General features: G+C 50.1%; 1 protein-coding gene across 1 annotated transcript in view; it reads right to left on the bottom strand.

Moving 5' to 3' along the window:
- Nucleotides 1-12,301: 12,301 nt before the first annotated feature.
- The window catches only part of MYBL2 (v-myb avian myeloblastosis viral oncogene homolog-like 2), a 24,869-nt gene continuing 23,448 nt past the window's right edge, over nt 12,302-13,722 (bottom strand). The window contains exon 14 of the mRNA XM_014941234.1: nt 12,302-13,059. Within this exon, the coding sequence (XP_014796720.1) occupies nt 12,931-13,059 (129 nt within the window). The 3' untranslated portion in view covers nt 12,302-12,930. The remainder of the gene's footprint in view (nt 13,060-13,722) is intronic.

Raw genomic sequence — 13,722 nt, 5'->3', positions numbered from 1 at the left:
GGGTCCATGGAGAGGAGCGGGAGCAGGGGAAGGTGGGCTGGATGGAGGTATCTGCCACGCAGGGATGGAACCAGCTCACGGGGAAGGTGCTGGTGTCCGGACTGCTGTGCTCGTGCATAATTGCCTGACTTTTAAATAACGTCCAGTCAACACAAAAGACCTTTTGGTAGAGGATGTAGGGTATCAACGTGTCACAGAGCTTACACCATCTGGGTAACGCATGGGAAGGCGCCAACACAAAGCTGCTCTTGGGTTCAAGGAGCCACCAGAAAGGCTCTGTGTGATGGACTCACAAGGCTTTGGGAAAGACAAACTTAAAGAGACTTCCTTAGCGACTCCTTTCCTGCTGTGCCAGCAACATTCCCATGGCCAAGAGCCAGGGACCAAGCTGGATAGCCAAGACACAGAGGGGCTCAAGAGTCATCCACAGGCATGAAGCCTCCCCCAGGGAGCTCACCCTGCTGCTGCCAACCGAAAAGGGGCCCGTTCACACTGGGCAGCAGCAATCACCACAGCCTTTCATTTTATACCCGCTTCCAAAGCACCAGAAGGTTGTGCTTGAAGGCAGCACGGGATTAGGGCTCTTTCTCCTCATCACCTCACCTTCCCTGGGAGCTGGAGGTTTCTGCTGGCACCACCTCTCACACACGTCAGCTTTGAAACAACCCCTGGCAGAGCTCCCCTGGCCAGTTCACACCGGGAGGACACAGCAGAAACGTGTTTCACAAGGAGCTGGCAGATTTTCCAACCTGCTGTGTTCTCCTGCCCTCAGGCTGTGCTCCCGTTTACCCACTTGTGAGAGGGAAACGGCAGCTCCTTCCCGTGCGGAGCCACCAGCGCGGTGGGAAGAGCTCTCGGTTTCACGGACAAGTGTTTATAAGATGTTCGTGCTGAAGCCCGTGCTTCACCTACCTGGTTTTATTTTTAATCCTCATTTCATAGAGCTCAGACAATTCTTTCAAGGTTCCCGTGAATGATCTTTATCCCTTTTGCAGCTCATTCCAATTCTGCGAATAAAATCCCTGGGTGGCCCTGGAAGAAGAGAAAAAGGATGACATTTGAAATGAAATAAGAAACGGAAAACAGAACATATTTTTAAAGAAAACTCACAACTCTAGCTCCAGCAAGCTATAAACAAGCGTGTTTGGCATCTGTAGATCCACAAACCCTTTGTAGGGAGAGGTTAAAAAAATTAGATGGGTGGGGTTATCTGCATTTCATAGGCAAAGGGACGGAAGCCCTAAGGAAGGAAAGGGCTGAATTGCATATACATATCTAGTGTATCTCACAGGGCAGGGGAATAACCCTGAGGTCAACTTGAGCACATAAATTATGACATGAGCATCAGACCATACAGAAGTGCCCAAAAGCAGAGATCCTGAGCTGCCTTGCCCTAAGAAGTAACTAAGCCCCATTTTTAACTCTCTTCTACAGGTGAGCAGGGACTGCTCCCACAGCTGGCTTTGGAGCATTTCTTCTCTTCTGCATAGAATCACAGAATCTTACTGGTTGGAAAGGACCTCTGAGATCACCGAGTCCAACCATACACACCCAAAAGAACCCCACAATCTCAGCCACTAGAGCATGCCCTGAAGTGCCACATCTACACACTTCTGCAATACCTCCAGGGATGGTGACTCCACCACCTCCCTGAGCAGGCTGTTCCAGTGCCTGACCACTCTTTCAGTAAAGTAATTCTCCCAAATATCTAATCTAAACCTCCCCTGCTGCAGCTTCAGACCGTTTCCTCTGGGGCTTCTTGTTCCACTCCTTCTTGTAAGAGGAAAGCCCGTTTCACCAGACTGTCCATCCACCTGCCTCCATCCTCATCGCACTCTCCCAGCTCTTCATCAGCATCTGTCCTCCTCAGGTCTCTAAGAGCTTTGTGGGTCAAGCAGTCTCTCTCTGCCCAGTGCTACAGGCTGGGGAAGAGTGGCTGGAGCTGCCCCGCAGAAAAGGGCCTGGGGGTGTTGGTCAACAGCTGGCTGAATATGAGCCACCAGTGTGCCCAGGTGGCCAAGGAGGCAAACAGCATCCTGGCCTGTATCAGCTATAGTGTGGCCAGCAGGACTGGGGCAGTGATGGTCCCCTTGTGCTCAACACCAGCGAGGCCCCACCTCAAATACTGAATCCAGTTTTAGGCCCCTCACGACAAGAATGACACTGAGGGGCTGGAGCGCTTCCAGAGGAGGGGAACGGAGCTGGTGAGGGGTCTGGAGAATAAGTCTTGAGATGAGAGGTTGAGGGAGCTGGGGGTGTTCAGCCTGGAGAAAAGGAGGCTGAGGGGAGACCTTCTCCCTCTCTCCAACTCCCTGAAAGGAGGGTGTAGCCAGGGGGGGTTGGTCTCTTCTCCCAAGGAACAGGCGATAGGACAAGAGGAAATGGCCTCAAGTTGTACCAGGGGAGGTTTAAGATGGATATTAGGAAAAATTTCTGCACTGAAAAGGTTGTGAAGCATTGGAACGGGCTGCCCAGGGAAGCAGTGGAGTCACCATCCCTGAAGATATTTAAAAGCCAGGCAGACGTGGAGCTGAGGGACATGGGTTAGTGGTGGTTTTGGCCGTGTTGGGCTGATGGTTGGACTCTACGATTTGAAAGGTCCCTTCCAACCTACTCTACGATTCTAAGACATCAAGCCCATCTGGTTTCAAGGGAAGGATGATACTCGCTGTTGATGTCCAAGGCTGAAATTTGCATCACTCCCCCCTTCGATATACAGCCCGGGGGTATTTCCCTCCCCGGGCGATGGGGTGGCCAGTCCCAGGCTCCGGAGGGAGAAGTGGCTGCGGGACCCGGTGGCCCCGGTCCCATCCCGGCTGTGCGGCGTGGCAACACTGCCCCTTAGCGGCAGCAGCCGAGAATAAGCCTTCAGACCAGAGAGAAACTCTAATAAGGGACAAAATGATCTCCTGGCTCAACCTAGGTCCAGCGTGTAAATCTGGGTATTAATCCCGCTGCATTTCCACAGCCTGGCACTTCTCACCACCTTCTAAATAAAGATACCTGACAGCAAGAAGGGGTGGAAAAAAGATTTTCTTCCTTACAAAGGAAGGATGCTGTGTGTGCACCCCTGAAGGCAGAGCAGGGTTGGGTTTGGAGTAGGGATTCACGCCGCAGCCCAGCAGCCCCAGTTTTGGGGGTAAAGGCAGGCTTTTCTCACCTTCCCTCTGCCACGGCAGCCCAGATCTCCGCTGGGAAGAAGCTGTGGGGCAGGATAGGGCCCCGTGCCAGGGAGGGCTCCAGAGAGCCGTGACTGTAGGTATTATTAGGCAAAAATTAATCTGTAAAGAAAACTTAGCAACAGTTAGAGAAAATATCGATTTTGTGTTTGTCTGCGTTGGCAGGGCCTGAGAAATGGCAGATTTGGACATTACTGGGGCTGTTTTGGCTTAATTCAAACCTCGATTTACACTAACCCTGGGAATAGACGAGTACATCAGCAGAATTGAATCTAAAATTGTTGCTTTCCCCCCCCCCCTCTCCCCTTCCCCTTATCTGGTCCTTTTGGGCAGATCTGACACGAATTTTGGCACCCATTACCTGCTGCACAATTACAGATAACAGGCTTTATTTGTACAGGGCTGCAGATTCTAATTTGATAGCGGGGTTTCCAGACCAGCAGTCTCCCCGGACGGAGGTGACTTGGCAGCAGCATCCCCAGCCGCTCGCGCCAGCGCCGCTGCTGTGACAGCTTTGCAAACCCAGGGTGGTTAAAAACACAGCTTCTTGCACCAGTGTTCACATCCCAGCTGCGGCTGCCCTAGGGAGGTGGGGAGCAGCGGGCAGGGGGGCAGCTTTGCTCACCCTCACAGGGGTGGTGAACATCAGCGCAACGTGCTGGAGCATCTTCCCATCCAAAGCCCTGGGTCTTCACCTGAAGCACAGCCCGGTGCTGGGGTCTCCCTCACTGGATGGATCCGGGTGCTTTTGGCAGCTCAGTGCTCCTGGAGAAACTCAGGATGGACAGAGTGTATCTGCACCAAAGAAAAGAAAGAGGGGGGAAAATAAAATGAACACCTTTAGAGGCATCATTGTACAACAGTGATGCTCCGCCTGGGCTGGGTACTTCACTCGAGCCAAAGCTTTGGGTGAGATTATGCCTATAAATAATTAAAGGGAGGGTGTCAAGAGGACGGGACCAGTCTTTTTTCAGTGGTGCCCAGTGACAGGACAAGAGGAAACAGGCACAAACTTGAATATAAGAAGTTCCACCTAAACATGAGGAGGAACTTCTTTCCTGTGAGGGGGGCAGAGCCCTGGAAGAGGCTGCCCAGAGAGGTGGTGGAGTCTCCTTCTCTGGAGACATTCAAACCCACCTGGACACGTTCCTGTGCAACCTGCTCTGGGTGGACCTGCTCTGGCAGGGGGTGGGCCTAGAGGATCTCCAGAGGTCCCTTCCAACCCCATGTGATTCTGTGATTTCCAAACCAAACAAACAAACAAAAAAAATCCCTAGGGCACTCAGGGATGCATTTTTTATTTATTTTCCTACCACATCTGTCTAGTATTTTGAAAAAAAAAACAAAAAACCAAACAAACAAAATCCACAAAAACCCCAAACAAAAAACCTTAATGCATTTACAAATAAAACCCCTATAAACATTTGCCTTTCATGAGCTATTGGGTCACCAGGTCACATATGATCCAGGTGATGATTTCAACCACCACCAGCTACACACGTCCAAGCCAGACACTGCCCGTGGCAAGGGGAGGTGAACCTGCATTTGTCCCCAGCATAGTTCTGCTGAGCCTTTACACAAGGTTGTTTAGCTCCCTGAAATTTCTATTTTCTAACATTTTCCAAATGAAAACGTTCATTTCCCAATCTGAACCCTTCAGTTTCCAGAGAAATATTTTCCCTGACCTTGTGCCCATGTTTTAACCTCTTACTATTCTGTACTGCCAAAGAAGAGTTGCAGTTTCCTCGCTCCAGAAACAGGGCAGGGGGTAGAATTTTAAGTTTCCACAGCTCAATTAGTTTCCTGTCCATCTGTAGCCAGCTCTCAACACCAGTGGTCTCCATCTCCTGAAAACATCCAGGAGCTGCTCAGCTAATCCTCAGCACGTATCAACCAGGCTAAAATTGTCCTTTTAATTTCCTAAACCTTTAAACCCACAGGTTAGAGTGTCCAAAAAAAAGCAAGTGGGAAATTCTACAAGGTTACTGCTTAGCAACTGCTCAATAGATACCGTAAGCAAAGGGGGAGAGGAGGCACTTTGGTGCTTTGAGTAATCCCCAGGGTTCAAAGCACTTTTTGGAGAAGCAGAATCTCCATCCCATCCACCCCAACCTCAGCATCCCCTTGTCCCCATCACAGGGTCCAAAACGGGGTGTAACGCAGCCTCCCTTCCTGCACTGAGCTGCAATAAAGCTGGTGAAACACCGTTGAGGTGTAACCAACTCAAATTTAGCTACCAATGAGAAATTAATCTTTTTTTTTGCCCTCAACACAGCACACCTGCAGCCCCAGAGGATGCAGCTGGGTCAAAGCCCGGTGTCCCATGCAGGAAGGCAGGAGAGCAGGGATGGAGCAGCCCATCCTTACGTCCTCTGCAGAACAGAGATGGCTCCCAAACAGGAGTGTTTGGAAATGTTGGGGGCTGAGTCATTCCTGGTGAAGCCAAAAGCCCTGTTATAACATGGGATCACACCAGTGCTCTGGGAGGACAACCCCAGGGGATGGTCTCTGTGCACACCACAGCCCCACCACGCTCGTGGGAAGCATCAGGGAGCAACAGGTTATGCATCGTCATTTCACGGAATCACAGAATCTTCTAGGTTGGAAGGGACCTTAAAGATCATGTTGTCCAACCGTCAACCTAATTTTGACAAAAATACACACCCACACAACAAACAAAAAGCAACACCATCACTAAACCATACCTCCCAGCACTACATCAACCTGTCTTTTGAACACCTCCAGGGATGGTGCCTCAACCACCTCCCTGGGCAGCCCATTCCAACGCTTTACAGCTTACTTTGCTCTATGCCATCACATTAGGGCCTGAGTACTGCGAGTTACAAAGGTCCGTGGGGCAAGTTGAGGTTGTGGTGGTCACTGCACCCGGTTTGGGTTGGACCTTTAAAAGTCATCCAGTCCAACCCCCCTGCAACGAGCAAGGACATCAACTGGATCAGGTTGCTCAGAGCCCCATGCAACCAACCTGGGCTTGGGCTTATATTTCCTTTAGTTACAGGAGGTACCCCCAAAATAGGAAAAAACACTTGATTCACCATTTGCATCTCTGCGGGTTCCGTGCAGGGAGGGCTCTCCCCGTGGTGCCAAATCTTCCCCCGTGAGCAGCCTGCTGTTTGCACAGCGCTTTAGCAGAATTACCTGTGAAAACAAGATAAAAAGGCTGTGAAATCCCTCCAACCAGCAGGAACAAGCCCAGCAGCCCAGAGCCCTTGGAGGGAGAGGTACGGGCTCCCAGGCTGGGGAGCTGTGCAGGCTCAGGACCACCGCCCCACCACCACCCGGCTCCATCCTGAAGGAAGCCTGCCAGTAAAAAACCCTGGATGCCCCCTCTTTCTTTATCCTAACCCCGATATTTTTGCACTCCCCAGCCTTTCCAGGGGTTTGTCCCAGTTGGAAGCGACATCTCACTTGCAGTCTGGGCACTGCCGTGACCCAGGAGCTCCAGCTCTGCTATTCCCATCTTGTCCCTGCTAAAAATCAATCCTTTTTCCATGTCTGCATTCAAACATGGGGTCATCTGCTCCGTTGAGGAATGCCCAATACCAAAAGCAAATATGAAGTTTAAAATAAAGCAGGAACTTGGTGGAGCTCCAGCTCTGCTATTCCCATCTTGTCCCTGCTAAAAATCAATCCTTTTTCCATGTCTGCATTCAAACATGGGGTCATCTGCTCCGTTGAGGAATGCCCAATACCAAAAGCAAATATGAAGTTTAAAATAAAGCAGGAACTTGGTGTTTCTGCAGCTTTCCAGCAAGCTGGGCCATGGGAGGAGATTCCTCTCCCACACGGAAGCGGTTCTTGGAACTCTTCCATCCCAGCCTTTCGTTTAAAGCTAAATTAAACCTCCAGGATTCTTTTTGTGAATGAGGATTGTGCATCCTGAGAGCCTCTGTGTTACTGCAGAGGCTTCAAAGGGACAACGGTCAGGACACAGAGTCCTGGACTGAGAGGGGTCTCCAGCTCCAGCCCAGGGACTCCACAGCCACCAGGAAGTTCAGCCTTTATGAGGTTTTTACTGGAAATAAAGCAGAGAAGTCAAATTAACAGTAAAAAAAAACAAAGCAAGCATGATGTGGCTGTTCTGTGGCTGAGGAATTAGTCACATCTGGAGGGTAGTGGTCAACTTCAGTGTCTAGATGGAGATCAGTGACAAGTGGTGTCCCTCGGGGGTCCGTACAGGGACCAGCACTGTTCAATATCTTCATCAATGACATGGACAGTGGGATCAAGTGCACTCTCAGCAAGTTTACAGCTGACACCAAGCTGAGTGGGGCAGCTGAAAACTTCAGTGTCTAGATGGAGATCAGTGACAAGTGGTGTCCCTCGGGGGTCCGTACAGGGACCAGCACTGTTCAATATCTTCATCAATGACATGGACAGTGGGATCAAGTGCACTCTCAGCAAGTTTACAGCTGACACCAAGCTGAGTGGGGCAGCTGAATCACCTGAGGGACAGGATGCCATCCAGAGGGACATGGACAGGCTCAAGAAGCAGGCCCATGTGAACCTCATGAGGTTCAACAAGGCCAAGTGCAGGGTCCTGCACCCAGGTCAGGGCAACCCCTGAAACCAATACAGGCTGGGGATGAAAGGATGGAGAGCAGCCCTGCAGAGAAGGACTTGGGGTCAATGGATGAGAAGCTCAACGTGCCCCAGCAATGTGTCCTCACAGCCCAGAAAGCTAGTGCAGGGTCCTGCACCCAGGTCAGGGCAACCCCTGAAACCAATACAGGCTGGGGATGAAAGGATGGAGAGCAGCCCTGCAGAGAAGGACTTGGGGTCAATGGATGTGGGGAGCTTTCTGGGCTACATCCCCAGCAGCGTGGCCAGCAGGGAGAGGGGGGGATTTTGCCCCTCTGCTCCACTCTGGGCACCCACCAGTGCTGCCTCCAGCTCTGGGGCCACCAACATCAGAAGGACGTGGACATGTTGGAGCAGGGCTAGAGGAGGCCATGGAGACACTGTGAGGGCTGGAGCCCCTCTGCTGGGAGGACAGGCTGAGAGAGTTGGGGGGGTTCAGCCTGGAGAAGAGAAGGCTCCAGGGAGACCTCAGGGACTGGAAGGGGCTCCAGGAAAGCTGGGGAGGGACTCTTGATGAGGGAGGGGAGCCATAGGACGAGGGGGAACAATTTTAAACTGAAAGAGAAGAGATTCAGACGAGATACAAGAAAGAAATTTTTCACTCTGAAGGTGCTGAGACACTGGCCCAGGTTGCCCAGAATGGTGGTTGATGCCCCTATCCCTGGAGGTGTTCAAGGCTGGGTTGGACAGGGCTCTGAGCAACCTGGTCTAGTTGAAGATGTCCCTGCCCATGTCAGGGCTGGACTTTAAAGGTCCCTTCCAACCCAAACCATTCTGCCATTCTAACTGGGACCTTTTCTTCCCTCCCACCTGCAGAGCAGCGCCTATTCCCAAACCAAGGACAGCCAAGCTGGGCTGGTAACATCCACATCAGAAGGAGCTCAATTTTCCAATTAAAAAGCTAATTGTCTTCTTACTCATTAACCATGCCAGGTCTTAGCAATTTTCCTTGGTATTTTTCTGCCCCTCAATCTTTCTCAATAAGCATGCTGCAACGCAGGACACCCGGCTCTATGTGGATTTACAGCGTCGGAGCAGCAGTTAATACTCCTCAGCCTCATAATCCCTTAATTTAGGGGCAGCTCCCAAACATCTGTGCCGGGCTCATACACCGATTTATCCTCCATCAGACACTGCCTGCTCAGGACTCCCAACTCACGTCGGCTCCAGGAAGGAAAAGCAAATCTAGGCTTGGTTTTGTAAAGTGACCTAGTGCCGTTCAAACCCGAGCGGAGCGGGATGGGTTTATGATGATTTCTCTTAAAATAACAACAGAATTGCAGTAGCTAAAGCCAGGCTTTCAGACAAGCGGTCCCAGCCGCCTTCCCAAAACAAACACTGCAGCGCCAGAGAAACAGAAATAAAAATGACTTCATGGATTTACTTTGGCCCAGAGCTTGTAGAAATGAAAAATGAGCTGGGTTTCGAAAACTCCCTTATTTCCCAGGATCCAAGGTTTTATTAACAAGTTTGTCAGTAAGGATATATAATTTTTATTTCACTCTGTTTCCAATGTAAGTCACAACCTAAAAAACCTGAGATTTCTACAGCCCTGCTGGTTTTCCACCCTACAAAGAGACAGCAGTGACCCCGTGGAGAGGCACAGGGCTGAATGGACCCTCTCCCTTGCACCCAGCTGGACACAGATCTGCCACGATGGCTTTGGTGGCTGACAAAGGATGGCACGTCACAGCACAGCCCCAAACAGAGCTCACCCAAAGAGCTGCTCAGCTGCTGATGAACAGTGAGCTGTTCTTCAGGTTTTCCAGCACCTTTCCAACTGTAAAATCGAATATAGTACTATATAAAAAAGCTAATATACTGCTACATCACCACATTTCATCCTTGGCCATGTCAAAAAGGCAACTGTAGTACTGTTATTGCACTGAAACAGCTACATGGATGCAACTTCAGCCTCCAAAGGAAGGACAGAAGAGGCTCTGCTACATCACTCACTTCTGGTACAGTTCTCCAGCCCACAGCTCTCTGCTCTGCATCCACTCCCACAGCTTTGCAGAGATCCTGGTCACACTAAACTCAAACATCATTAACCATGCCAGGTCTTAGCAATTTTCCTTGGTATTTTTCTGCCCCTCAATCTTTCTCAATAAGCATGCTGCAACGCAGGACACCCGGCTCTATGTGGATTTACAGCGTCGGAGCAGCAGTTAATACTCCTCAGCCTCATAATCCCTTAATTTAGGGGCAGCTCCCAAACATCTGTGCCGGGCTCATACACCGATTTATCCTCCATCAGACACTGCCTGCTCAGGACTCCCAACTCACGTCGGCTCCAGGAAGGAAAAGCAAATCTAGGCTTGGTTTTGTAAAGTGACCTAGTGCCGTTCAAACCCGAGCGGAGCGGGATGGGTTTATGATGATTTCTCTTAAAATAACAACAGAATTGCAGTAGCTAAAGCCAGGCTTTCAGACAAGCGGTCCCAGCCGCCTTCCCAAAACAAACACTGCAGCGCCAGAGAAACAGAAATAAAAATGACTTCATGGATTTACTTTGGCCCAGAGCTTGTAGAAATGAAAAATGAGCTGGGTTTCGAAAACTCCCTTATTTCCCAGGATCCAAGGTTTTATTAACAAGTTTGTCAGTAAGGATATATAATTTTTATTTCACTCTGTTTCCAATGTAAGTCACAACCTAAAAAACCTGAGATTTCTACAGCCCTGCTGGTTTTCCACCCTACAAAGAGACAGCAGTGACCCCGTGGAGAGGCACAGGGCTGAATGGACCCTCTCCCTTGCACCCAGCTGGACACAGATCTGCCACGATGGCTTTGGTGGCTGACAAAGGATGGCACGTCACAGCACAGCCCCAAACAGAGCTCACCCAAAGAGCTGCTCAGCTGCTGATGAACAGTGAGCTGTTCTTCAGGTTTTCCAGCACCTTTCCAACTGTAAAATCGAATATAGTACTATATAAAAAAGCTAATATACTGCTACATCACCACATTTCATCCTTGGCCATGTCAAAAAGGCAACTGTAGTACTGTTATTGCACTGAAACAGCTACATGGATGCAACTTCAGCCTCCAAAGGAAGGACAGAAGAGGCTCTGCTACATCACTCACTTCTGGTACAGTTCTCCAGCCCACAGCTCTCTGCTCTGCATCCACTCCCACAGCTTTGCAGAGATCCTGGTCACACTAAGCTTAAGCACCTTCCCATGAAGGAGCCAAAAACATTTCTAAACAGCCGATGAAACTACTAAGGGTTGGGGGAAACCATCCCTTTCCCCTCCCCACACTGAGAAGCTAAAAAGAATTCTTTCCTGGCAAATTGCTGAAAAGATGCCACATGAAAACCAGGGCTTCACTGCATCTCACCACCCAGAAAGAAAAGATGCCACGTGAAAACCAGTGCTTCACTGCATCTCACCATCCAGAAAGAAAAGATGCCACATGAAAACCAGGGCTTCACTGCATCTCACCATCCAGAAAGAAAAGATGCCACACGAAAACCAGTGCTTCACTGCATCTCACCATCCAGAAAGAAAAGATGCCACACGAAAACCAGGGCTTCACTGCATCTCACCATCCAGAAAGAAAAGATGCCACGTGAAAACCAGGGCTTCGCTGCATCTCAACCACCCAGAAAGAAAAGATGCCACATGAAAACCAGTGCTTCACTGCATCTCACCACCCCAGCACAGCGCTGCCTCCCCCCGAGCGTGGTGAGGCCCCGGGCAGAGTGAGAGTCGGAGCATATAGTACTATATATAAAAGCTAATATACTGCTACATCACCACATTTCATCCATGGCCATGTCAAAACAGGGCACTGTAGGACTGTTTTTGCACTGAAACAGCTACATGGATGCAACTTCAGCCTCCAAAGGAAGGACAGAAGAGGCTCTGCTACATCACTCACTCCTGGTGCAGTTCTCCAGCCCACAGCTCTCTGCTCTGCATCCACTCCTGCAGCTGTGCAGAGATCCTGGTCACACTAAGCTTAAGCACCTTCCCATGAAGGAGCCAAAAACATTTCTAAACAGCCGATGAAACTACTAAGGGTTGGGGGAAACCATCCCTTTCCCCTCCCCACACTGAGAAGCTAAAAAGAATTCTTTCCTGGCAAATTGCTGAAAAGATGCCACATGAAAACCAGGGCTTCACTGCATCTCACCACCCAGAAAGAAAAGATGCCACGTGAAAACCAGTGCTTCACTGCATCTCACCATCCAGAAAGAAAAGATGCCACATGAAAACCAGGGCTTCACTGCATCTCACCATCCAGAAAGAAAAGATGCCACACGAAAACCAGTGCTTCACTGCATCTCACCATCCAGAAAGAAAAGATGCCACACGAAAACCAGGGCTTCACTGCATCTCACCATCCAGAAAGAAAAGATGCCACACGAAAACCAGTGCTTCACTGCATCTCACCATCCAGAAAGAAAAGATGCCACATGAAAACCAGTGCTTCACTGCATCTCACCACCCCAGCACAGCGCTGCCTCCCCCCGAGCGTGGTGAGGCCCCGGGCAGAGTGAGAGTCGGAGCAACAGGGTGATGTTAGCACCATCGTTTATTTGGAGAGGGAGCAGAGCCCTGGGGAGAGGTGCCCCCGCTGCTGCTCGCCCCCCCCGCAGCACGGCAGTACAAACAGCCCCACAGGGAGCAAAGGGCCAGCTCTGAACAGGGGTCACCCCAAAACACCTCTCCCACGAGTCCGTAACACCCTCCCTCCTCCGTGAGCGAGGGGGGACCGCTCCATCCCCGAGGAAAGCCAGAAGAGGAGACACAAGACATGCAGGAACCTTCCCAAAAAGCCATTCCTGAGGTACCAGAGAAGCCAGCATTAAATCCAGGCAGGCGGTGAGGCCGGTCTCCATCGCATCCTGCACACGCTGCTCCGAGGAGGGACACAGCTGCTTTGGCAGAACCCAGGTCTTTGCAGAGAGAGGTCTTACCATTAGCTCTCCATCCATCCCTCCCTCATTTGCCTCTCTGTAATCATCCCAAAACTCGCATTCCACACATTAGCCAGCGCTTAGCCCAATTTATTACAATATAGATCTACCTGGGAACGGAAGGAAAAAATCCACCCCCAACACAGAGGATATTTTTTCCTGTGGCTCCCCCTCTCCTTATAAAAAAATTTTAAAAAAATAAAATAAAAAAAAGCAGAACAATCCTTCATGATAAGATTAAGGTCCTTGATGTGTGACTCTGTTTCAACATGCCCAAAAACTGGCGAGCTTTCTCCTGCATGAAGAGTTGGTCTCGGGTTCCACCACAGGCCACCGCTTTCCAAGCCCTGGTCATCTACAGAGGGAAAAGAAAGCACAGGTACAATACAGTTAGGGAGAGGACAAAGAAAGTATCGATATCCTGTTTTAAAAGGCTGTGAAAATAAATAAAAATAACAACTATCTTCTACCCAAGGGAAAGAAAACTTGGGATTTAGGAGCACGCATGTCGCAACCAGGAGGAACTTGCTCAGGACAGTTGAGACAGCTGTTTCTAGCAAAGGGGGATTACATTCAGCAGTTTCTCAGGTCATTCAACAATTTCAGGACAACCCATGTGCCCTTTTAAGAGCTTTCTCCTACTTGGCTTGAGACAAAAACCCCAAAGCACAAACCCAGTAAAGCTCCTTGTGCTAGAGATTGCAGAGGGATGGAAGGAATTCAGGAACAGCTTTGGAGTTTATTCCCAACTGGTTCAATTCCTACAGAAGCTGCTCAACCCCAGGTCTAGACTGGTCAAAGACCATCCTTAACAGCAATTTGGTGCCTTTAGCTTCAGCAGGGCCCTGCAGCACACCTGGAAATCAGGTGAGCTTCAGTCACTGTGTGCAAAAAGGGCTCCCATGAGGTGCCTTGAACCTCTAGGAAAACCCCTGCAAATCCTCTGATCAATGCAGCCAAGAGACACGCAGTGCCCTGGACTGGAAATACCCATTTAACGCGCACCACAAACAACCAC

This window comes from Calidris pugnax, unplaced genomic scaffold (assembly GCF_001431845.1).
Source record: "Calidris pugnax isolate Ruff unplaced genomic scaffold, ASM143184v1 scaffold55, whole genome shotgun sequence".
NCBI classification, from domain to species: domain Eukaryota; kingdom Metazoa; phylum Chordata; class Aves; order Charadriiformes; family Scolopacidae; genus Calidris; species Calidris pugnax.
The sequence above is the reverse complement of the archived record's forward strand: the minus strand, read 5'-3'. Positions and strand labels throughout refer to the sequence as shown.